The sequence below is a fragment of the Leptosomus discolor genome, chromosome 2 (genome assembly GCF_034619465.1).
Source record: "Leptosomus discolor isolate bLepDis1 chromosome 2, bLepDis1.hap2, whole genome shotgun sequence".
Classification (NCBI taxonomy): Eukaryota; Metazoa; Chordata; class Aves; order Leptosomiformes; family Leptosomidae; genus Leptosomus; species Leptosomus discolor.
In genome coordinates, this window is record NC_141392.1 from 67,042,186 (window position 1) to 67,069,576 (window position 27,391).

A 27,391-nucleotide genomic window follows, 5' to 3' on the forward strand; every position below is an offset into this window, starting at 1 on the left:
ATGATCAGGGGACTGGAGCACCTCCCCTGTGAGGACAGGTTGAGAAAGTTGGGGTTCTTCAGCCTGGAGAAGAGAAGGCTCTGGGGAAACCTTATTGTGGCCTTTCAGTACTTAAAGTGGGCCTGTAAGAAAGACGGGGGCAATCTTTCTAGCAGGGCCTGTTGCGATAGGACAAGAAGTAATCTTTTGCAATGAGGGTAGTGAAACACAGGAACAGGCTGCCCAGAGGTGGCAGAAGCCCCATCCCTGGGAACATTCCAGGTCAGGTTGGACAGGGCTCTGAGCAACCTGATGTAGCTAAAGATGTCCCTGCTTATTGCAGGGGGGGGGGTTGGATTAGATGACCTTTAAAGGTCCCTTCCAACCCAAACTATTCTATGATTTTCAGACTTGCAGATATTTTACAGGAGCCACAGAAAAGTCAGGGGAAAAAAAAAAAAAAAAAAAAAACAAACCAACATTTCTAAGTAGCACAGAATGAACAGCCCAGGCCAGGATTGTACCATAAATCTTCTGTAAAACACAGGAGATTAAATAATTATGTGCACAAAACCAACTTTTTGTTCTTTGCTCCTATCAGTAATTGTTGTAAAGTTACAAAAATAGTAGAGCTTACTTTGGCTACAAAACCTAAAATTAGCAAGGTTTTGTCAAACTCACCACACTTTGGGTTTTTCAGATTTCATTTATGATATATGATATAAAGTAACATGACATGTAAACTTGTGTACTGGTTTTGGCTGGGATAGAGTTAATTTTCTTCATTGTATCTTGTGTGAGGCTACATTTTGGATCTGTGATGAAAACAGCGTGGATAACACAGGGATGTTCCAGCTAACACTGAGCAGTGCTTACACAGCATCAAGGCCTTTTCTTCTCACACTGCCTCTCCAGTGAGTTGGCTGGGGCTGCACAAGGGGTTAGGAGAGAGCACAGCTGGGACAGCTGACCTCAACTGACCAGAGGGATGTTTCCTACAATACGACATCGTGCTCAGCAATAAAAGCTGGGGAGCAAGTTTGCCAGGGCTTTTAAATTGTTCTTTTAAAACTGTTCCTCCTTCAGAAGTTCCTCCAACTTCTTCTAAAACAACGAAAAGCTCTACTGTGGATACTTCTTTATGTCCCTGCATAGGGAGCTCAAGCCACAGAATTCACTTGCTGGACTTACTGTCCTTGGCACTCCTATCGTGTCTCAGTTGCATATCAAACAGCTTTATTATTCTGATGTGCTTGAAAAGGCTTCTCATATTGCTCTCTAGGTCTTCAGCATGGTCATTTTCTTGGTACAGAAGGGCAGTATTTTGGTTCTTGCTCTTTCTTTTTCCTTACCGTGATTTTATGTTAATTTGCAAAATTCCTACTTTCATTGCTGGGGCAAGATGTTTTTATATGATGTCTTTTGGTTTCTAATGCCTATTACATACTCAAGTATTTTATCCTGCTCCCTTTTTGGATACGCTAAGGTTTATTCTTTACAAGTGGCATGCATAAGCTCCTACAAAAATATATTTCTGTCTTTAGAGATCATTTTAGCTTTTTGACTGTCTTTCCAAATTTTCTTAAGAGCGCATAAAAGAGTGAGAATATTATTGCCACAGAACAATCTTTAAATAACAGTATTTTGAAGTAGCCCATCTTGCACTCTTCTTCCAACATTTTTAGTTGTTTTGCTTATTCTAAGTTCTCCAATTAGATGACTTCTTGGAAGAACATTTAAGGGAGCTCAAAAATCAGCCTCTACTCCATCATGACAGTTAGCCAGCTTATGAGAAGCTAATCGTAGTTTACTTTTTCACTGTGGTGTTTTATTTTTGCCTTCACAGCCTCCTTAGTAAGTTTCACCACCTTGATTAAGTAGTACTGCAGTCCTAACTGTTTCTAGTCTTACTTAGGCACGATATACCAATTTTCTCAGACAGTGTAGTTTGCCGATTCAATTTGTCTACTTACCCAACTTGGCTCTATGCTTTCTTCATTCACGTGTTCTAGAGTCTAGACCCTAATCATCATGCATTTCCCCATTGGTATTAATCAGTGTCTCATCAACTAACTTTCCTTCTATTGATTTTCTATGACACTTACCATCTAAACTGAAAACTCCAGGTAAACTATGCTGTTTCTTTTACAAAAATTATGCTTGATTTTCTTTTACAAAAATTCCTTTATACTGACATGAAAGCATATTTACATTTGGCCTCAGGCTGACCTATTTGTATGTCTCTGCTTCAGTAAGATTTTGTTGATCAAAATTACTCCTCCATGTAGCCCACCTGGATTTTAACAAATTCTACCTTTAAAAAAAATTCATTCTTTGACAATAGAGTTTTATTATTTAAACATTAAAGAATGATTCATCTTGAACTAGGCACTCACTAGATTTCTCCCAGCCCCTGGTTTTAAATTACCTTATAACCTTTATCACTTTTTCCTCTCTCATCTCTGCATCTCTCAGCTGCTTATCATCCTTATCAAGTCTGTAAGCCCTTCTACGCCTTTGGCCACCAGACTCATTAAAAACAAGAATTAAGCTATTCTTTCTCCTAGTAATTATCCATTACCTAACAATTACTAAAAAAAAAAACCCCACCCCACAAAAAAACCCCATAGAGACTAGTGTCATAATTTTCTCATCTCGGAACAATAACCCTACACAAAATGCAATAGATAGGCAAAGTAAATAAATGTTTATGGTTTAACCTCTTAGTGGAAAGTGCTTACAAGTAGTATGTCATTTAAGCAAAATTTTCTATTATTTCAGTATTTCAGTTGCATGGGTAAGGTCTTCAACTATCAGTTCCCCCACCCCCAAAACAAACACCTGCTGGGGATGTTCAATTCCCTTAATCAAGCAGAAGAGAAAAAAAAAAATCACCAAGTTAACAAGTACCCAGCCAGAATAGAAACTAGTACTGTCTAAAAATCATCTACCAGACCCAACAAGAATACAGGTTTGTGTCATCACAGGTAAATAACAAGACTTAGATGTACCATTTCCCTTTGCAACACTAAAAGAGTATGTTGAGTTATAAACTACATTTACAGGCATGAGTCCTCCTTTTATGATTTGGAAAAACTACCATAGATTTATATAAAGACATGCAACATCTCTTTTTCACTAAGCATCACGATCATAAATGATGGATGAGAAAGAAAAAAGGTAAATCATCTAATCGATTCGACTCTTCAAACTGAAAAACTGCTTTTTATAGTATGTACTTCGTATATTGCAACCTTATTACTTTTTAAGTCTTATGATTCATATAATTAATCTGTTGTTTTTTTTTTTTTCCCAGAAATGGTAGAAATTACAACATGATTTTCTGCTCAGGGAGAGAAGACATGCCAAGATAGACAAGTGGACTGTCTGACTAACTACACAAAAGAAACTTTCATTCCAACTTGGCCCACACAGATGTACCAGTAAATAACGTTCCTCTTGTTTTTACAATAATGGGAGACTGCTATACTACTTATATGTAGTTTTCCACAGTTGTTTCCTCTTCGGTGCATAATTTAGAAGTACGTTACACATTTTATAGCCACTCTTTTTTCTTTAATGTTAACTATCAGACACTCCAATTCAGTATGAACTTTCAACTTAAAAACATTACTGTAAGTTTTCATTTTCTTTTCTCAGGCAGAAATTAACAGTGAATATTGCTATAATGCAATAATAAAATTACTGACTTGCAAAATTAGTTGTACAAGATTTGAGTAAATTATTGCAAAGACTATTCTCATCATGCATAATAAAATCATTTGGAGTTGTCTTAATGTTTTCAAAACTCTCCTATGATATTGAGCATTATGTCAAACGCTTTGTTTTTTCCTTTTACATATCTCTGAATGTTAGGAAATCATGAAATGTTAGTAATTTTATATTAGTAAAGCAATATAGCATTGTGTACATGGAATATGTAAAATGTATCCACTTACTTGGCAGTCATTTGTTAACTGTCTGGGTTTTTTTTTCCCCTCAAACTACTCAAGTTTAGTTTTACTAAGTCAAACAAAAAAAGAAAGACAAAAAACAAATTGCAACAAAATTAACTAAACTTGGATCTTTGTCCAAACTTTATATCTGTTTTGTTTTTTTCTTTTTGTAAGCTGTTTCTTTCATGGTTGTTTTAACTAGAAGTTTTGGACCAGCTGAAATCCTATGTGCCAAAATTCTTGAAGAAAATCGATATTCTATCCTTCTTAGTAGACTTAAGTAACTTTTTCAGCTAAGCTATGCTTTCAAAACAGTCAAAAAAGGAGACTCGCAAGTAAAAGTTATCACAGTCATTTCACTGAGACCAATCATACACAAAAAGACAATCCAAACCCACAGCTTGACTGTAAGACTTCCTGAAGCTGCTGTAGCCAGGAGGTGGGGGGTGGGAGGGAAAGTAAACAAAAATATAAACCAAGACCAATAAGGAGAACAAAGTATGTTGTAATCCAGAGTATTAAGCAGTGACTGTTTAACCACTGAAATGGTCGAACACTGAACTAAATGAGATAAACAGTCCTCACAAAAGACCTGATCCAAAGGTTATTGACTTCAGTGGAAAAATCTTTAATAATAGGCACCATTTATCTAAGTATCCTTTTGTCTGTCTCTATTACTAATCACTACAAAAAACTAACTGTGTATGTAAGACAGAAAAGCAAGATAAGAATGATCCTAAGCTGATGGGACACTTGGATTTCAGTCCAGAAAAACCCAATTAATTAATTTTTACAAAATAAAGCTATGTCACCTGGCTAGATAGCCCGACTCATATCAATCAAAAATTTCCCTTTCACTGTTTGGAAAAAAAAAAAAAAATCTGAATTGTTATTATTGTTATTGTCCCTGCTCAGACGTCACACTGAAAAAAGTTGTTCACAGAACCCTATTTTAGAGTTTCTGATTCAGACTGCATTCATTAGTCTCTGTCTAACATCTTTGTTTAAACTGTGATGTTGGAAGTAGAACCAGCTTAAATTTCTGAACGGTTTAATCCCTTAAGAATAGACTGTTACCTAGTTTTTTGTATTGTCCATTTTTTGCAATGACAATATATCAACAAAATACTGGTACAAGACAACATATTCCACAGCCACAAATACTCCAAGGAAATGTACAGAGAAGTAGATCAAATGGAAATTTAGTACACTCATAAGAAATGCCTAAGGTGATTGCAGCTGAGGGCACGGACAGAGATACTACTGGCATTGCTTTTTATTGTACAGGTGCCTTTTCTACATGTTATGGTATTGAAAAGAAACCTATCACTGTTACTCAAGGGAAACTGACAGTTCAGACTCTAGAAAATTATTTCACAATAAAGACGAGATGCTGAATGCACATTAGGAGCTGAGAGGATCAATCTAAAAATAAGGATAATAAAGACAGTACCAATGCTGCCATCCACAAACTCTTATGCAATTTTTTTTAATTTTTTTTTTTTTTTTTTTTTTAATTCTAGAAACACTGTAGCATTCGTATCATTCATTATTAGGAAAAAAAAAATCACCACAAAATTTTCAGTCTGCAACTGAACACATTTCAATTTTGAGTACTTCCAAAAATTCTGACCCTCTGTCCTACTGGCATTGACAGTCTCAGGCTACTAGCGAAAAGGGATTAAATCTGGGGAGAATGGACTTAAGAGTCTATTTGTAAGTCTCTTATTCTTCCCTTTCTTCTCTGTGAACCAACGAGACTACAAGGAAGAGGACAAGCACTACAGTACGAAGAGGAGAAAACTAGCAAGAAAACATTGGGAAGTAGGGAAGTAGCAGAGTTCAATGTTTCTGGCATTACTGGTCTGAGTCTAGCTCAGCAAACAGCAAATTACTGGGAGGTGGGGAGGTTCAAATTGAGTTGCGACATGCAGCACAGAGACATGTTTAAAAAGCAGCAGAGTACTAGCATTCAAGTGGTATAGCAAATGGACAAAATAACAAAACATTACTATCAAGGAACTTGTTTCTCTTTCTTTTTCTTCTTTACATGTTTAGTACACACTTCAAACTTCCACTTGACTGAAGAAAATAAAGACTAACTAGCCTTTATTACCACAGAAACAGTTGTGTTTTGGGGTTTTTTTGACTAACACTTACAATGCTACCATCACAGGAGGAGTAAAAGGTTAAGCATTTGAAAGAGCAGCACTGAGGTGTCACCTTCATTGCAGTATCATTCTCACCACTATAACAACAGCGACAGGAAAACTCATTTGCAGAATGGGAAGGAGACAGGCTACTTAATTCCCACCATGACTCCCCTCCCTGTCAGTCCTCTGCGTCAGCCTTAGTGCTAGCTATGGCCACACAGTAGGCAAGAAGAATTTTCTTGTTAAAGGCTAACATCGGGACTCAGGGAACCTTAGGCTCCATTGTTCACACAGGCAGCTCTTGCCAAAGCCTTTTGGTTTCTAATTTTTGCCTTTGTGAATATGGAAATAATATGCAGCTTACTGATCAACAGTTAGTTAGCCTTCATAAGCATGGTGTATTAGTGTTCCTTTCTGAAAATATTGCCAAGTGCTTCTCTTTTAATACCAGATATGGTTAAAAAAAGAAAAAAAGAAATTAGGAAAATGAATTAGACTAGACTATTTCAGTTGGAAGGGACCCACAATAATCACCTAGTCCAACTGCCTGGCCAGCCCAGGGCTGACCAGAAGCTAAAGCATGTTATTCAGGGCGTTGTTCAAATGCCTCAAACACTGACAGGCTTGGGGCATCGACCACCTCTCTAGGAAGCCTGTTCCAGCATTTGACCGCCCTCTCGGTAAAGAAATGCTTCCTCATGTCCAGTCAGAATCTCCCCTGGTGCAGCTTTTAACCATTCCCATGTGTCCTATTGCTGGATCCCAGGGAGAAGAGCTCGGCACCTCCCTCTCCCTTTCCTCAGGGAGCTGCAGAAAGCAATGAGGTTTCCCCTCAGCCTCCTCTTCTCCAAAATAGACAATCCCAGAGACCTCAGCTTCTCTTCATAGGACATGCCTTCCAGTCCCTTCACCAGCTTTGTTGCTCTCCTCTGGACGCATTCAAGGAGCTTCTCACCCTTCTTAAATTGTGGGGCCCTGAACTGCACACAGTACTCCACATAAGGCTGCACCAATCGAATCTACTACCTAGTATTTTCTCTTGCTCAGGAATCAATGCCTGAAATTCTCCCTCAAGAAATTTGCTAAGATGATCTGTTTGTACTACTCCTCCCACTGTAGAGACATGATATTTCTCTGGGCTGAATTCTTAGACAGAGGAAGGTTAAGGTTTCATGCTGCAGAAGTCTTAACAAACTCTCATAAAGGCCTGCACAAATACTAAATGAGCTTTCAGAAACAACAGAGAAGTCATATACAAGTTCAGTTTAATACCTGGCATCACTCTGGCAGTAGAATCACACTAATGATATTTATACAGACATGTGAGGTATGACATGGTCCATACAAATGGTTTAGCCAGCAGAAAAATACCATATCTCTCTATCTATTAAAGAGTCTACACTTCATTCACTGCTTTGGCATCTTAGTCCTTTAAAAACTGTAGGAAAGGTGAGAAAAGTGAACCTCTCAGAATTATATAAGGTAAAGAAGCAAATTTTAAGAAAAAAAAAAAATAGAGGAGTACATACAATCTAGTAGTTAGACATCATAAAGAGGTGAAAAAGGATTAAAAGATCAGCAATGCAAAGGAAACTAAGTGGGAATTTTGACACCTGAAGTTGGAAAGGAAGCCAGCAAGGCAGTAGTACAGAATTTAGGGGTAAGCTAGTCATATTTTTTTAGCAATCTCCTCATTATTTTTTCCTAGAGAAAACATTAGACTTCAGTGAGCAACAATGGTCAGCAGCAATCCAAAATAGCAAGTTGGAAGCAAGCTTTTAGGAAATCACAAGTAGAAAACATAATTAGCCCACTACAAATCCATGGTTCAACCACACTTTGAATACCACTGTCACCTCATCTTAAAATGAGCTTACACATACTGGAAAAAGTTCAGAGACGGTCAAGAAGATGATGAAATGAATTAATATCTTCTATATAAAAAACCCAACAGAATAGGGCAGGACTCTTCAGCCTGGAAAATAGATGACTTAAGTAAAAATATGACAGAAATCTATAAAAAGAAAAATGACATGAGGAAAGTGGTTACAGATTAACTGCTCACCAAATCCTCCAGTACAAGAACTGAGGTTTATCAAACGAAACCAGTGATAGCCAAGTAAAATGAAACAAAAGGAGATGATTCTTTGTACAATGGGCATCAGATATACGGAACTAATTGCCAAAGGATGTTATGAATTGTCCTGTTTGTGCTAGAACAGAAGTAATTCTGTTCAGTGATTTTACTGTTTAGCGAGAACTCCAGAGGAGTCTGAAGTAAGGACGGAAAAAGTATTTGGAATATGGATTCATCAACAGTATGAAAAGTGCAAAGTACATCAGGATAAGGAGATGTCATGAACTAAAAAATTGTTATACATAACATACAGCTCTAATATCTACGTTCTTTTTAAATCCATTTTCATGCACTGTTTTACTTATTAAAAAACAATGTTACAAAAATACTGCATATTCCTCTGTGGGTATAACTTTTTTTTTTTAATTTGGTTAAATTACATAGTAAATGTAATGCTGAAAGTAGGTTGACATTGTTGAATTAAATCGGTTAACTCTGGTAGTCATTATCAATATAGTTATATCAACTGGCAGTCACATTGATCGCTTCACAAATACCACTTTCTGAAAAGAAACAAGCAACACCCAGGGCTGTGTCTGATCTGAAGCGTCTAGACAACCGTTTTGGAAATTTGGTACACTTAGCATACTACAATTAGGTGGTATTCTCATTTCTAGAATCAGATTACTTTGCTTCAAATATAGGGCTAATGCCTTTCAAGTTTTTGATCTTTAAATGTCAAGGTAGATAATTTTCAGCAACTGAAAATAACATATGAAAAGCATCTCACACAGGAGGATCAGAGATTATTTCTCTTATTCAATACAAGGAGACATTTACTGAATCCTGAAATTTCACCTCTCCATTGCCTTGTTAGATGACTACAAATATATAGCTTTCTTCATCGGTTACAATTTGTGGCAGAGATAGGTTCATGGATTTCTTCTCATGATACCAAATTACTACTGCAGCAATTAGTAGGAACTAATGTTCACAGAATCCTCATACAGCTAATCTACATCTCAGTTTCATTCTTCCATGAAATATGAAATACAACAAAACAAGTAATAATGTGATAGAAAGCCAAAAAGCTCACAAGTGCACAAGTGTATTTAGTGATGGTGAGGTATGAAGTACAAAAAAATAAAAAATTAGAAATGTAAAATCTTTCATTAAGGATTAGGATAAATGAGTGTTTAACTCACACCCTGCCCCCCCCCTACTGCCCCCCCCCCCCCCCCCCCCCAACTCTCCATTAGTACTGACATCATTAATATTTTCAACATCCTTCCTCTTTGGCTACAAAGGGCAAACTGAATGTGTTCCTGAAGAAAGAGCCAGACAGCATAAAACAGATCTCTAACTACTTCTGCCCTGTGTAGGAGTCAAAAACATCTACGAAGGGTTTCAACAGTCTTGTCTGTTCCTCTCATCTCCACAAGGTTAAGAGCAAATGCAGACTACATAACTGGGAAATAGAAACTAGACAGCAATACTACCCTGAGCAAGAACTTCAGGAGAATGCCTTGCATCTCATAATTCTGGCAAAGTGCAATAGGGATTGAAAAAGAGACCAGTGTTATCTCTGTGTCCTGCCGAGTGCCTTTTCCACTGAGTACACCCACACACTTACACACACAAACACTTTTGAAGAAAAAGTATTCCTGATCTACCACCACTTCACCTTCTGCTCTCTTAATCCCTCTTTTTCATGTTAAATCTGCCTTCCAAACTGACAAATAATGCTCAGCATTTGTAAATTCTGTGTAATTAAACTCTACTCAGCTGCAGAAATATCCTTTTTGGCAGGATCTTCTGAAGGCAGATAAGTTTACATACCTTCTGCACAACAATAATGATTATAATTTTTAAAAAACAACTTTCTGTCAGAACTTCTGTATGTGTGGACACCAATATGGACCAGGGGGTCAATTGGTTATTCCAATTAAGATTTAATAAGGTGGGAATTAAATTCATACCCTTCCTCTTGGTTCTTATACTTTCAGAAGGTCTCATTGTAAAATCATTTTTTCCCAGAATATGAGGTTTTTCCTCTTCTTGACTTCTTAGTAAAAGCAAGTGCTTTCCTATCACATTAATTAAACCTTTATCCCACTGTCTTCACTGGATTTGACTTTCAATCTCTGCTTGCACATAGAATTACTTTATATTAAAGAAACAACGAAAGAATTATTTTTGACCTACATATTTTCTCCTAGCCTATACAAAATAGCCTAAATCTCCATGTTTGAAGAACACTTTTTCTAAGTGTAACCTCCTGTTTGATTTCCTATGAAACTATACAGGTCAGGTAAAATGTGTCACTTTCCATGAGAAGATATACATTTTCCTAATGCTACAGCGATCAACTGGTGCACCTGAAGTCTTCAGAGGGTCAAGCTTTGAAACAACTGCCAGCAAGAGGGAAGATTCCCATGTATCAAAATACAGACACTATACATGCAAGTTCAAACAAGCATTTACTAAAAGAAATCTTTGTACATCTCATAGAAAAAAGAATCGTAACATCGAAAGTTAATGTCCAGACCCTTACATGCACCTAGTCAACAAGGTAAAGAAGCTGTGACATAAATTGTAGTCTAATAGAAGAAAAATTTCAATAAAAAAATGTTCAAACTCAATGTAAGCATCAGAGGCTCCTGTGTCAGGGAAATGAAGAAAAAAAATCACTATGGTAACCCACTAATTTTCAGTTCTCAACCTAATAATCATCTGAGGAAATAAAGAAAAAAAGAAATACCATTCTGATATGGTAGTTAAATAAAGATGAAAATGTCACAAAACGGGCATTCTTCTTTACCAGAAAACAGCAGCCTTATCCTGCCAGTTATTAACCCTTACATGAAAGATTGTTTCTCAGTCAGTGCCAAAAAAAAAGACCATTAAAGCAAGAAATATCAATTCAGTAAAAGTTAATGAGTAACTCATTAACATAACTGACCTCTTTCAGTCCTTTTTCTAGCTTGGGGATACCAAGACAATGGAACTTGCTTTTTCATTTTGAAATACTGTTCTGGGAAACTTTAGCATTTACATTTATTGATAGCATATCAGAAACATAAATGCTAAAAGACTACCTTTGCCAGTGTGATACAGAGATATTCTGGTCTCACTATGATTTTTTTCAGGTGCCAAGGATCTTAGACAGTACAGAAACTGGAATGTTAACAATCTTTCTACATCCAAGTCTACACTTTTAGAGAAATTTCCTTATTTGAGAATTTCTCAGTTTTGTTCATTCAGAAGCTGTCAATATACAATTTTCCATTAAGTCAATAAAATTATTTTATGCAAATAATTTTTGGTCTACAGATTGTTTATTCACATTTAAATGAGCAAACTTGTGCTAGTTACACTGACCTGAAGACAAATCACATGGATTTTTTGTTTGTTTGTTGTCTTTTTGTTGTTGTTCCAGTTGTTCTTTCAATTCTGTGATTGGCCAAGAGAATATTACTGGGTCAAATAGAGACACTATTAAATGGCCAAAATATTTTGTTTTAGAATCAACATATCTGGAAATACTCTAATCAATCAAGTCACTGACTAAAATGTTCATTAAAAGTATGCATGTAAAGAACATACCCCGCTTTTTCTAAGATTACAAGTTTTAAGTTAAGATGCTACTGTAGATGCAAATTTGGTTTTGGAACTGGCTTACCGACCTACGCTTCTTTTGCACTTCATCAGGTTTCCTGAGTGTACACCAGAATGCTGCGCCTAAATAGCTCATGGGTTTTGAAGCAAAGGAAAGGTACTTGATGTACATTTCATAACTCTGTCAGTCTTACAAAACATCTGTAATATCTGATACGTAGAACAAGAGTGCTACCCTGGGACACAAATAAACGATACATAGATGTAGTTCCACTAGAAGACCAGGAGCCAGGCAAATAGCTCCTACAACACAAATGCAAGTAAATCTGATAGTGGTATGAATTATTTTATTTTTCATGTTATATGTTTGATGAAATATGAAAAAGAATTAACCTGGCTTAATTCTGTGTTAATGCTATGTGTTTCATAGTGCAGTCTATAGCAACTCAGACAGATGAAACTAGGGTTTTTTCTTACAAAAAGAATACTGTTTAAAATGTAATCTAATTCGTGTGGAACGATACTCTTCCAGTCCTATAAAAGTTAAGCTTTAAGCTTTAGGCTTTTCATCTTTTCATTTCAAGATGTCCTCTCTCTATTAGGGCCATATCTCAGATTAATAACTACCTGTGTGAGGTAAGATTTACTTAGGGTGGCTTAAATGATATGCCTTTCATAGAGTACACCTGTATCTAACAATTCCCCTTTTCCAAGTGGAATGGAACTGATGCATTCTTCCCTTCAAAGTCTTCTTCCCATTTAAAAAAAAACGTTTTTCAGATGCTGGTCATTTTCCAGGTTCAGGGCAGAACACCAATTACAGCACATCAGGCCAAGTTAAAAATTATTAATTGCACACTTAAGATCGGAATTAAGTTCCACTCAATTCAGCAGGCCCTAAGCAAAGTTTCAGTCACAGATATGTACCAGCATGCTGAATGAAGGCTGTTTGCTGTTTAACTCAGCCAATGAAGAACACAAGGAGGCACTGGTTTAACCAAGAGAACAGCAAACTACTGGAATCAATATCTGTCTGCAAGAGAATTAGATAACTGACGAAACTGAACAATGTAAATTAAATTAATTATGGGAATAATTACTTTGGCATTATATTTTCAGCAGAGATATATTCTCACAAAGAAACTGCCTAAAATTTCTTTGCAAGTGGTAAACTGCTAGCTCGCATTTTTTTTCACCCCTCAAAAAGCACCCAGTTGGAAACATTTTGAAAACACAGCACATATGTATGCACTATTTCTTTTAATACCACTTTATCTGCTCCTGCTAGATTTTTACAAGAACAAATACCCATTCAAATGATACAACTACAAACACAAATTATTTCCGATGATTTTCCCTACATGCGCAACTGATTTCGCATCTGATAACTCATATGAGACTCCTTTAGATCCAAGCTGACATCTTTTTAAAGTGTATCAGCAGGATATTTTCATTGAAAGCTGTATTCTTCTATTTTTGCAGCTAGCATTACAAATTTCCTGTGAACATAAACAAACTATCTATATCCAGTACTCAAAAATAATTATATTAGCAATTTTGCATGTGAATGTTGCTTTGGATGTAGAGGACAAAACAGAGTAAGTTTATACCACTTTATATAGAGATAAGCCATTAAAAAAGTGGAACAGAAAAAATTAACAGGAGGATAAATATTGAGACTAAAATTTCACAGATCATCATTAGACATCAAAATAAATTGTTCAGGTCTAGTACACATTCAAGTCACGTTATTTCCTTGAATTACTAAGTTGTGTGTGAAGCAAGTGTTGGAAAAAGATCCATGAAAAAAATACATGGTTGTTGGAATTTGGTACACGCGGCTTTCCTTGTCTTCATTTTAAGCGGCTGAAAGTACTGTATTTTCAGCTACAGTTGTTACATTTGCCTTGCTCTTTCAACCACAGATCCTCATTCTTACCTCCACCACATCTTTTCTACACTCTCAGTAAAACAAATGACTGGTTCATGATTCATGTGCCTGGATCAAGATGAAAGAGCAGAGGACTCCGACAGCAGAAGAATGAATAGGTATATGCAGGGGCAGAGGGTCAGCTACAAGCTCTTAAATACATTAAATTAAACTCCGAATAAAATTGTTACCATTCAACATCCTAGCTTATACACAGGGACTGAAAATGCGCCTCAAAGAAAAGTCTTTTAATGACTTCACCGGGTCCACGATTTTTCCCAGTATTCTCACGTCTGTTCACAAGTGACACAGGAACATATCTCAAGCACCTAAAGCTGTCCGAAAGTACTAGTGCCTACTTCTACCTAATAACTCTTTTACCTCTTGGTTTACTTTGTAGAACATACTTATTAAAGTGTACTTTATATGCGTTTACATAGGAGCATGTAAGATGAGATTTTTAAGACTACAAATAGGGTACCTCCCTACTTTTCAAGCATACCAAAACATGCCCTATACTCAAGGCAGATATTTACCAATTAAGCAAAGGGCTTTTTTCTGCCAGGTTAGATGCATGGAGTAACGTCTGATCTCACCTCTCCATTCTCCAGAGGATGGATTTTGGAATAATAAGAAGTGCATATGACTTCATCATCTTTTATATAGGATGGAGTTCCAGGACGCGGATGAATGTTGTAGCGTGTCAGGCACTCACTGTCTGTGATAGCATAATACTGCCATGGTTGATAGTCCACACCATCCAGCGAACGCTCTAATATCCAGTTCCCAGGTCGAGGCGAGTTAGCTGCTTTCACAATAACATAAGCAATCTGGAAAATCTAAAAAAAATATGAATTGTTAAAATATATATAAATACATAATTATAAATTCATTCCAATTTCTAACAGCTATAAAACTACAAACAATAAATATGATAATGTTTGATTTTTTTTCCATAAAAATGCAATATGGTCTCAGATCCCATTGAAACTCTTTAAATACAGAAACAAATTCTCCATTAACATTTCTGAAAAAAGAATAGTTGTATTAGGCCAATAGAGACTTTGAAAATAGAATTAAAAAGCACTCTAAATTCCACATAACTTAGTAGGTAATTGCTAAGCTGCAGTTTCAGCCAAATGTTTGCAAAGTTTGTTTTCAAGTATTTTCAATTTGTAGAAGTGGGTTTGTTTCTGTATGTGTATTTATAGACATACACTTTCTAAAATATTTAAGAATTGCCAAACTCTGTTACAACTTTATCACTGTTAGGAAAAAACAGCTATTTTAAGCTATTGAAAGGTAATCACATCATGCTGAAACCATTCTATAAAACGTTCTTGTTTCAATCACATGACTCAGCACTGTGGCCATAAATAAAGCTTTATAGGACAGAGGCACATCAAATATCACCATAAACAGAATGTAAGCATGTAATCAATGCTCATTATGGTCCATTTCACCAGCCTATTCAATTGATTTATCAAGGTTTACTGCTGTTTTCAGGCTTGCTGGTATGCAAGCCACAAACAATACATTTGCAATGGCAGAATGACATATGTTAGTGATACAGTTTTGGTTTAGTTTTTTGGGGGTTTTTCAACCTAGAGGTAGAACTGAAGCTAAGGAAAGGAACCAGTTATTTCCGTTAGAAAAGCAAAATGTATAGAAATTTAGTATTTTTAAGATGTGGTGCTGTGAGTCTGCACATGAGGATGCCTGAAGGTATCATGGAGAGAACAGTGCTGATTTAATACTTAATGTTTTCTATATCGGATACTCATTGTTAAGAAGCTGCACGATTCAGACAGTCCACACAATATCTGTTGTGAATACTTAGAAAATCAGTAACACTGGTGAAAAAGATCCTACAGTAATCGATGAAAAAAACAGCAAGATGATTCAAATTGTTTGTTTAATAACCACCTGTATTAATATAAAATAGGAATTACGTTAAGTGGCAGAGTACTGCAAATCCTACAGTACATCTGACGATGAGGCAATGAAAATGTTTATTTCCAATAATCATTCTTGCCTTCTGTGTGGATGCTGAGAACATGGCAAGATCCATGATAGTTTCAGTAACCAAGTCAAATCATGAACAACCAAGTTTTTCAGTGGGAATAAGAAGTGGGTGAGGCGGTATTTATTTGGACCTAAAAAACATGTGCACAACTGTATTCGTGAAGGATTATCATAAGTTATCAATATTTTTCTTCAATAGCATGAAAGAGAATCTCCAGAGACAAGGAGAAACCTGTGTTTCATTTCATTGTTTCAACGGGAATCACACAATCACTTGTCCCCTGTTTCACAAATGCCCTTTCCTCTCTTCAACTCATTTATAGACATATTCCACTGTGGCCACAAACAACTATAACTATACTGGATCAGTGTCACCAATACTGTTTACAATAAACAGAGAAAAACACAACACTAACATACCTCTTCAAACTGTTCCCCCCAAGTTAAGCTCTTTGAAATGAAAGAAAATAGCTGGAGTGTTTAATTATTTATTACTTCCTAAGGGAGGTAATGAGCAACAGCTATATTTTAAGGAACTAATTTATCAAGTTGTTTTGTACATTGTCCTTTGCATGAGGAAAGAATCCAATGTACAATGTAAATTGGTTTTAGACCAGCATGATCTAGTCAAACCACATAAACTCTTTCTGCTCTAGTGGTTCAGAATAGAGAATTCATTCTAGAGCATTTCTAAATATTTTTTACAAAATTTTTAAATCAGTGTTCTACCCCAAGTTTTCATAACAAGACTATTCCTTCTATGTTGAATAGATAACAACTAAGGTTAAACATATTGCTAGGGCTTCTACTGTGGAAGATCTGTGGTTTAGGACATAGCTGACAATAGATTCATAATCTTTGGTGTGCAGATTTAGTTTCCTGTGTAGAGTCCTAAAATTTGCAAAACTTCACAGAACAGTCAATGTTAAATACTGCCTTTAGTCAAAAAAACATTTAGCTCTACAAACATCTTGGATGCATCGGCTCTATGGGGCCAAGAGGCATAATCAACAGGAAGCCTTTTTTTGTTTTCCTGCTTTGAAACACTAGGCTGTGTGGGAGTGATACTTTGTACAGTTACTTTTCAAATTAGAGCACTATTTCAAAAACATTTCCTGTACATTCTGCTGAAAATTTGTTTGAAGTCTCATTTCTTACCTTTTGCAATAGCACACAGTTTTTACTGCAATTTATTATATACCTTTGGCTTTTATTATTTTTACATACTTTGTAAATGAAATGGCAACAAAATTTTATTAAAAAAATGCAGTGGAGAGGAAACAGCATATAGCAGGTCACTGTGGGGTGAACATTATTTCTCTTAATCTAAACTTGACAATGAAAAAAGCTTGTAAATAAAAGAGTATACATGAAGGGCTGTTTTTAACTACTACTCAGTTACAGGTTTCAGCCTGATCTAGTGTACTACTACTGTCCTAGTCTCTGAGAGTTCCTGTTGTGGCTTCTGCAGCAGCACCAAGCTATGTGCAACCCACAGACAAGTAAAACATTCTCTTTCCTCCTTCACATCTCTATTTACAACTGAAACTTAAATATTGCTTTGTATAAAACAAAATGATTTCCTGGACAGAGAAATAGAGCTGAAACTCTAAAGTTCAGCTTTAACCACAATTTTTAAATGTTGTTAGGCTGTTAATGTTAACTGTAGTCAAAGGAAGATAAGGAAGTACAGGCATCAAAAACATTCCCTGGTTGATATTATTCCTCATCTTTCTCACTAAGGTTAGGCTGAAGAAAGTACGGGATGCTAATCCACGCTTCTTAGAAACACCTTTTCTTTGGGGGACAACTGGACTTGTAGAGCTTTAGCATGAACCAGGAAGACAGTTGTCCCAGCTTAGAGAGCTACAATAGTCACTACTAGCTCATCCCATTGCTATGACACAGACAACAAATAGAGTATTCCACGCTTTAATGTGCTTTCTAAACAAGTTGACAATAACAACTACTGTGGAAAAAAACAGACTAAAATTAATGGCAGCTGTATGATGATTCTCAAAGCAAGTCATTGTCATGGAAGAAACATTGACTTTCCAACCAACTGGAAAACCATCTTTCTCCAGGTACCACAGTAACCTTCCTTTTTCTGTGGAGCTGCTTAGCAAATGGTTTTCTGGTTACTATAATAGAACCAGCCAGAGCTTAGTGGCATGAGAATACTAATACAAATAAAGTCTAATGTATCACTGAGTTTTGTGTATTTGTTTCCACAATCAAAAAAGTGAACCTGCTCAGCTTTCTGGAGCCACGTTTCCTAGTAAATAGTAACACTGAACTTCTGTTCCCACAGGGTAACTGATAGAGCATGTCTGGTTTACTTTTCAAATAGCATCAATAAGCTGACACATGTCAATCGATGTAATAATTGTACAATCTTAGAGCACTTCTGGTTTTGTACAAGTCCAACAGAATGTAACCTGGAGACAAAAGTTTGCTGATACAAGTGTGAAAACGGAGCAGTTCCAAGCTGTCTAGTAGCATGTAATAGACCATGAATACAGCTGCCAAAGCACAGCTGGCACTTTTTTCTACTTGCTCTGCTCATGTGACCATAGTGTAATTATGGAAGTGGGAGCGAAATAGTCTAAATGGTCCTTTAAGCCTTTCCCAAATTATAGACAACATAATCCTCAAGATGAGAAACAAAATGAGACTTGGTCTCATTTTCACTGGTAATTGTCTCAGCAGTAAGATCTGTGAAGCACATATTGTGAGAAACAGTTCCATAAGTTATAGCACTGTATCTTCTTATGAATGCCTCATAAGACATAGAAAAGTGCATTCTACTATACAGGATAATTTGCTACACTAATATTATTCAGATAGAGCTGAAGCAAATCATTAATCTGCATAGGGTTAGCTAGTGAAGCAGGAAATCTCATTGTGCCTGACTCCCATCTGCGCTTCTATTTAAAAAATGATTCCTTCAGTTAGAAACCGTTCAAGTAAGTCAGAATAACATCAGAGGAAAAAATACAGTACCACACAATTCTATAGAAGTATTTCCATTTCATTTTCTCAACAGAAGAATGTAATAGCTCTAATGGAGGCTTCCATCAGCAATCTGGTGTAAACTGTGTATCTACTTATTTACCATAATTATATTATGTTGTTGATTATCATTCCAGTTCAGTGGTTTAAGTAGACACGGTATTTTTCATTGAGAAGAGTGCAGAATTTGGGCAAGGGTTTGTTTCCTTACAGGCTGGCATAAATACTGTCAAAACTTGTGGCCTTAAACATTCTATAGGTTTATTTAACCAGTCACTTTAAAGTGCTGTTAGGGATAGCAAAGCACTGTGGACATCCCTTGTCCCAGTGCAAAATCCACCTGGATGAGCCAACTGAGATAGGTTTATCTCAGACCACCCTGCAGTCTAATGGGAGTTATTGCCTACAGAGGGGTATGACTCATTAAGAGAAGCAGGGGAAAGAACATTTTTGGACTGTGTAAAATTTATTATGGGACGTGTCAAGGGGATTGTGTAAATGGAGAAGACTTACTATGGAACATTTAGGGGAGGGGATACAGTGAAGTGGAGGGATCAAGGTGGATCTGGGAGGAACAAGTGTAAGACAGAGGAAAAAGGAGGTAAAAGGATCGAGTTGACAGTAAATAGCTAGCTGGTCAGCATGTTTGTTCTGACTTTGGTCACTGAATTCTGTCCTATTTTCTCACTATATTCTAAATATCTTCCATTTCGGTGTGCTCCCTCTTTTGAGTGGGTATGTGTAAACAAGAGTTAACTTCAAACTCGACTAGCCATTAAGTAGAAGAGATCTGATTGCCAGCAATTAGCGTAGGGCTGCAAATCTCCAAGGCTCTTCTGTTTGGGTGTCAGCAACTGGGGACACCAGTAAGATCTGGGGCCAGCTAGCGAATAGATTATCTAAGGCCAACTACTGACGTTACACATTGTGTATGCATCCATGGATGCACACACACATACATGCCCCTATCAGACTTTAATCCTAATCAGATGGAGAGGAAGAACAGGGTGAGGCAGCCTGTGCTGTGTTTGTGTTCATGTGGGTACTGATGGTGCCCTGTGGTCTATTCATGTTGCTCCATGCATCTGTGTGTGTGTGTGTGTTTCTCAGAAATATGAGCTCTGCCTTGCTACAGTCTGAACGTGAAGACAGAGCCACAGCAGCCTTGCGTCCATCAGGATACCAGATTCAGTAACTTCTAGTACCTAGGAAGACCAACAATCAGGAATCACAGATCTAAACAAATTCTCAATGCAAAACAACGTTCCTCGATCATTAATTTCTATCTTAACACTCATGTATAAAAATGAATATATATGTAGGACATCATGCATTTGAAATTAAATATCACATTTGCACTATTTTTTGTTTTGGAATAGCCTCTTCTACAGGCTTAAGACATAAACCAGACCAAATCCAACTACTTCTGCTAAAGAGCTTAAGCAGAGGTTTTGTGAGTTTGAGAAACATCTCCACATGTTCTCAGAGTCCAACATAAACTCCTTATGATTCTAGGTGGTCAGTCATATTTCAGTTCACATACGCTCTCGTGGATTATTGTTTGTGTCTATTGTTTATAAAAGAGTAGACAATTTTGATGCAAGAATTTTCAAACCATTGGCTATTTAAGAACAACTAACCTTCTCATTTTAGTTCATGTGCAACTCAGAGAAAAAGCCTAATTTAGAAAAGGAGTAGCTCTCCAGATTCCTCAAATGACCATCTAGCACGTATCCATTTCTACCGTCCTCAGAGACAGTAGCCATGGTTTCAAACATTTTGCTCACAGTTAGAAATTCTGTAATTGAAAATGTTGGCATGTGGAAAAAAAAAAGATGCTTAGCAGGATTCAGCTAATAACAGTTTAGAGAGCTGAACAGCTCCCCGCCATGCTGCAGTTTGCCTTCTAACAACAATGTCTCTCCTGTTCATCTGAGCTGCTTCCAACTGAAATGTGCTACCAGATGGGGAATTTGATTTGGGTTGAAAGATGCACACGCTTGATTCCAACATCTTTTTTTTTTTTTTTTTTTTTCCCCTCACAGTGTTGCAAACAATTCTGGTTACTAGCTAGCAGGGCATCATCTATCCCAGAAAAATGGTAGCTACCAGTGTCATGCAAAATAAGGTGTTCACAGCAATTTGTGTAAAACTAAGAAAGATTTCACCATAGCAAACCCTGAAAAGCTCTAAGGTGGGTGTCCCCAGATCAAGCCAAGTTTCAAATAGAATCATAGAATTATTTTGCTTGGAAAAGACCTTTAAGATCATCAGGTCAAACTATTACCCCAGCACTACCAAGCCCACCACTAAACCACATCCCTAAGCACCACATCTATTCATCTTTTGAACACCTCCCTGGGAAGCCTGTTCCAATGTCTAACCACTGTTTCATTAAAGAAATTTTTCCTAATGTCCAATCTAAACCTCCCCTGATGCAGCTTCAGATCATTTCCTCTCATCTTATTACTCGTTACTTGGGAGAAGAGACCGACCCCCACCTCACTACAACCTCCTTTCAGGTAGCTGTAGAGCGCGATAAGGTCTCCCCTCAGCCTCCTCTTCTCCAGACTAAACAACTCCAGTTCTCTCAGCTGCTCCTCATAAGACCTGTTCTCCAGGCCCTTCACCAGCTTCATTGCCCTTCTCTGGACACACTCCAGAACCTCAATGTTCTTGTAGTGAGGGGCCCAAAACTGCACACAGTATTCGAGGTGTGGCCTCACCAGTGCTGGGTACAGGGGCACAATCACCTCCCTACTCCTGCTGGCCACACTATTTCTGACACAGGCCAGGATGTTGTTGGCCTTCTTGGCCACCTGGGCACACTGCCGGCTCATGTTCAGCCGGCTGTCGACCAGCACCCCCAGGTCCTTTTCCACCAGGCAGCTGTCCAGCCACTCATCCCAAGCCTGTAGAGCTTCATGGGGTTGTTGTGACCCAAGTGCAGGACCTGGCACTTGGCCTTGTTAAACCTCATGGCATTGGCCTCAGCCCATCGATCCAGCCTGTCCAGATCCCTCTGCAGAGCCTTCCTCCCTCAAGCAGATCAACACTCCCACCCAATCTAGTGTCATCTGCAAACTTACTGAGTGTGCACTCAATCCCCTCATCCAGATAATCAATAAAGATGTCAAACAAGATCGGTCCCAATATTGAGCCCTGGGGGACACCGCTCGTGATCGGCCGCCAGCTGGATTGAACTCTGTTCACCACCACTCTCTGTGCTCGGCCGTCCAGCCAGTTTTTAACCCAGCTTAGTGTGCACCTGCCTAGGCCATGAGCCATCAGCTTTCCATGGAGAATGCTGTGGGAGACAGTGTCAAAGGCTTTACTAAAGTCCAGGTAGATGACATCCACAGCCTTCCCTTCATCAACTAGCCAGGTCACCTGGTTATAGAAGGAGATCAGGTTGATTAAATAGACATCTTCCACCTTTTCTAATTAGACAAAAATTCACTCCTGTACAATGCTCAGTCCCATTCAGTTAACACCTACAGAACATGAATTTCAAAAAAACCAATTTGAAAATAATTCAACTTGGAACAATCTCAGCTTTCTCCCTCCCCTGTATATAACCACTAGAGAGGCTCAGGTTCCTTTAAGAACATTTTCTTCTTGAGAAAAATAGATCCTTTATTAATATCTCTCAAATTCTGCTCATGTTACAAGCAAAAGATGATTATAACTTGTGTCATTTAAAAAAATTAAAAGCAATGTCCGTTAAAACAGTGCACTTTACAAAATGTCAAACTGTAAAGCTCTCAAGTTGTCCAGCTGTTGAATATCTAAGATACATTAAGATACTGGAGGGAGTCAGTACCTGTAAAGTTTCTGGCAATGTCAACTTTGTTCTTTGTAATTTTCTCTGTTGGTTTTCTCCATTACCCACCACTCAGTTGTTTGTGAAGGCCTCAAAAAGAATAGCTGCTTTTTGTTGACCATTTTTGCTGCTCATCATTGGCCTACTGTACACCAGAATTGAGGACTGACGTTAGTAATTTCTTTTTACAGTGCTTTCAAATAATAGCAGAAAGCAATTTCTTTTCTTTCCTAAGGCTAATTGCTTCTTTCCACAGAGTATGGTGAGGAAAGGAAAATTGATGGAAACGCCAATATTCAAACCTTTCTTCTTCAAACCTGGACAACAGAAGAGAGGAACAGAAAAGGTGGTTCTTCTATTTTGGTGCTAAAACACCAACAAATTTTTTTTTTTCCTTACTTGATACAAGAACTGATGCTCAGCCTGGGTCCAACACTGTTGAAAGTACCCAAGCTAAAGTGTTTTCATTTCTTTCAGTGAGGTTTCCATGCAGTGTTCTCTTGCCATTTCAGAGTGACCTGTCTGTTCCTCTAGCTTGAGAAGAAAAGAACTATTCACGTCCATTTAACAGATCTACAGTGCACAAACCTTGAAATCTAAACATTTCAGAAGTATTCTCAAACTCTTCACCTATTACAGGCTCATACCAAATCTTTGCGTTTTAATTCCATAATGAGAATATTAATTTTAACCTAGATAAAACTATTTAGTCAAATACAGGAATAGCACATAAGAATCTGCTTTTCCTAGAGAATGCTTACTTTTCTTATAGAATTCTAGGATGACTGCTCTGTAGTTCCCAGGTTCCTCTTTACTACCCTTTTCTCAAGTCACTGGGGACTTCACCTGACTGCCATGACTTTTCAAAAATGATGGAGACTGGCTTAGCAACTACATCAGCCAATTCCTTCAGGACTCTGGGATGTATCTTGTTGAAGTTATTCAGGTTTCCTTTTTGTACAACAGAGAGTAAGCTCACATCGCACTAATTTTATCAATGGGAAATTAAAGATCATTCTGCAGAGTGCTAAAAAGTATATGAATAAGTACTACTTACTCAGTGAGGTGACATCTATCTGTTACCCACCTTGTAGAGAGAGATACGAACATACATCTGAAACTGTTGTTGTGTTTGCATATAGCTTCTTCCGCATTATCAAGAGTTAAACCTTTAACATTTCCCTGCTGAAGCCTTCAGAAGCTTTTACTCTGAGTTCTCTGGCAAAGGACATGTTAATCACCATATATATTGTATGATAACAGGCATCATCTTGAGGACCTGGGATTTTGACTGGATTTTGATTATTAGCTCTTTGAGGTTAAGATCATTGATCCAAATCTGAAATAGGCACGTACTCATTTGTATCCATTCCCTGAACCGGACACAATGTTCTCTCCAACTCAATCTGGAAATATTATGCAATACGAACAACCTGAATAATGAAAACATGAATAAAGTAGTAACTTAAGCCTCCAAATAAGAAAAAAAAAAAGCGAGAGACTTTTTTCCAAAATATTTTCAGTCTCTTGTTTGTTCGCTTCTTTCTTTTCTTCACACACACCATGCTTCATTTCTTTGGCTAAGCATGGTTAAAAAAGCTTAAAGATATGTTCTGGCAGTCTATCTAAGCTGTCTCATATCACTAAATTTTGGAAATTGCAAAAACATACACAAGGAAAGAAGATTATAAACCTGATTTCCAGATCGAAAAAAGTGTATGCAAGTTCAGGTTTCATTTCCTCTTTTAGTACTTGATACTTTTTAAATTATCCTGAGAACTGTTTAGATGGGGATATGTTGCTATATGGCACAGCAGAGGATATAAAGAATATAAAAAGTCAATTATCTTATAAGTAAGTTTATATTTCCACCTCATGGCACCCTTTTACAATCAGGATTAACTTATGAATAATCAGAAGACAACACATTAGGACTCACAACCAAGTGAAAGGTGTATCTTCACCATGAAATGGTATGTGCCGTGTAAGAACAGAACAAGTCTCTGGTTTTCCATGTTTTGTAGCTGGAGAGATCCAATACATCCCTTTTCTAAGCTTCTTCAGTTCAAATCAAACTTAGTCCAAATCAAACAAGAGCTACATTAATGACTATTTTTACTGACTGTCTAAACTACATCATTGATAAGCGAGTCTCTAAGTGCTTCCACAGAGCAGGTGACCTGCTGCACATGGACTTCATGGAGCACAGAAAGAAACAATAATTTTGCCATTAATAGATTTGATGAAAGGAATATATATATACACACGTATACTCACACACACACTCATTCTTCATTGTTCACAACAAGAAATGATTTTACACAGCCCTAAGGCCTATTTAAACATTTACTTTATTACCATTAGCACTTTTTCCTAGAGTGGTTTTTAGATCTAACAACAAATCAAGACCATTGTACAGATGAGAAAGAACTCTTGGCGATTCAGATTCAATGCTCTCGAAGCCCTAACCTACTGTGCACATTATTAAGAGCAGCAGCATTTTACCCTGTGCCATATACTAATATCTGGACACTTTTACATCCCTATAGCTTAAACAAAAGGCAAAGAAAAACATCCTTAAGCATATTTCATCAAATCATTGTATAAATAATGGCATAATGCTACAAAGCACAACGTGACATTCATAAGACAAGGTACTTTCTTGCTATTAGGAGTTGCTCCTGCTCCTCCTAAATCTTAACTTACACACAAAACCTTACAAAAACAAATTAGACAGTTAATAACCTGTCTTTTAACACATATTCAGCTGTCCTTCTGTTACCAAGTTTTCATGTGTACTACAGAATCTTGTTGCCCATATTGTAGCATAGACCTTACATTTCAATAATAATATTGTGATAAATAGCTAGCACAACAGAAGCACTGTCAGCTGCAAAACTATTTTTTTTCAAGATAGCTTTTTATTCATCATAAACTATTCAATGACAACTTATTTCTTCAGTAAGGAGACCAAAATCTGTTCAAGACTGAGACTCCTATGACCCCATTATTTGTCATGCCACTGTTCTCCCACGCTCTGTGACTTTCTTTAGAACCATTAATGCCAATAGTACAAAATCAGAAGAAAACCTTATATTCCTGTCAGAACGTATGTGTCACTCTGGACTCAAATGTTATAATAGAGTATTTAGGACCCATATCCCAAAAGTATTTACCTGAAGGATGGAAAGGTGAATAGCTCTCTTGGTTAGAGCCAAAATTAGAAGAGAAAAAGTGGTATGTATATTTATTGTAGTCATGTAGGGAAAATACAAAGCAAGTAACCTCAGAAAGAAAAACTATAAAATCTAAAAACATTTTTAAAATCTTTGTCAGTGTGTATTACGAACTGAAGCTGAAAGGATTTATTTACTTAGAAATCTTTCTGACTAACCACAAAGCAATAAAGTTATGGTCTGATTCAGTGGGGAGCATAAAAAAAAAATTGGTCAAAATAATCCTGTGAAGATTTGTTGTTAATACGACTACTCAACCTAGCCAGCAGCACTTTATATGGTGGGTATTACAACTGATCTTTCACGATGATAATGGCTTCTTAGCGTTTCAGAATGCACTGAAGAATACTCCCTCCATGTATTATTGCACCACTCATGAAAAACTTCCTTTTTTATTGCTGTGGGAAAGTCAGCTTGAGCAACTTCACTAACACATGTTTGTTAGAACATCTAAAAGCTTAATGCAGCAGGCTCTACTGGAGTTACAGCTGGCAAAGATGTGCACTCTCAACCCCTAGCTAAGGAAAAAGTTCACTCATTTTTCTTTAGGCTTTTGTCTGAGTGATATCAATGTGGAAAACTTTACTCTGAGACAAGAACTGAGCCCTGGACGACATCTGCTACCAGTATGCATATATCCTCTTCTTCCCACAAAGAGAAAGCCAGGTGGAAAGCTGGCAGGTATACTTGCTAATATTATATACACCACGTAGTTCTTAAAAAATGTTCACTGTGATGTCAAAATATTTACTACAGTTCTGTTTGTTTTCACAGGTACTAATAATTATGTGTTCTAAGTATGTTTGCTATAAAACCTCACTGGTATATTTATGAGTTGTTTGTTTTCTTCTTTTGCTTTTTTCAAATCATTTAATTAGAAACTAACTTCAAAACCAACAGATTTTCTTTGGTTAAAAAGAATATCAGAAGGACAAAGTATGCTTTGTTTCATCCTATAGATACCTGATTATTGCATTACCAGCAAATCGTGAAAACTGAAGAACTGAAGAGAATTATTGAAATGTTCATATTCAAGTCTATGAAGGCAACAAAAAAAGAAATTTAAAAAAAATAAAATAGTATTACAACTAACATCCAGTTACATGCATAAAAATTGGCTGGGGACTTTAATAAAACATAATAGATCTCATTCTTCTTCTATATTAGTGCCACAGTCTCATTTTCATGGTTTTAGTTGCATCTTTTTCAGGCTGTCACTTTAACAGTTCATTACACTTAGGTATAACTGAGCCAGAGAAGTGGACTTAGGATTTTTATTTTTTTAAGAGACAATAAATGCTTTGAATTCTCAGTTGTTTACATTACTTCAAAACAGAATGATTCATGTGGAAGAAATACTAAAAACAAATACTCAATATGACAGGTCTATGTTGCAGGCATGGACTGTAGCTTATAGATGAGTATTTTATACTTTTAAGTTTTACAATCAGTTGAAGCCAACGCAGAGTGGCAGCTGCTCTGGAGAGGGGTGGAACCGGTTTCCCCACCACCTCCAGAAATATGTTCCTGTCCCACCCCCCCCTCCCCCAGTGGCATTAAAACCTCACACAGCAAGCCAAAT

At 37.0% G+C, this 27,391-nt stretch overlaps 1 protein-coding gene across 1 annotated transcript in view; it reads right to left on the reverse strand.

Annotated features, from left to right (window-relative positions):
• Positions 1 to 27,391, reverse strand: part of LAMA2 (laminin subunit alpha 2) — a 284,721-nt gene that overhangs the window by 244,582 nt on the left and 12,748 nt on the right. The window contains exon 4 of the mRNA XM_086460446.1: positions 14,310 to 14,552. Coding sequence (XP_086316572.1) covers positions 14,310 to 14,552 — 243 coding nt within the window. The remainder of the gene's footprint in view (positions 1 to 14,309; positions 14,553 to 27,391) is intronic.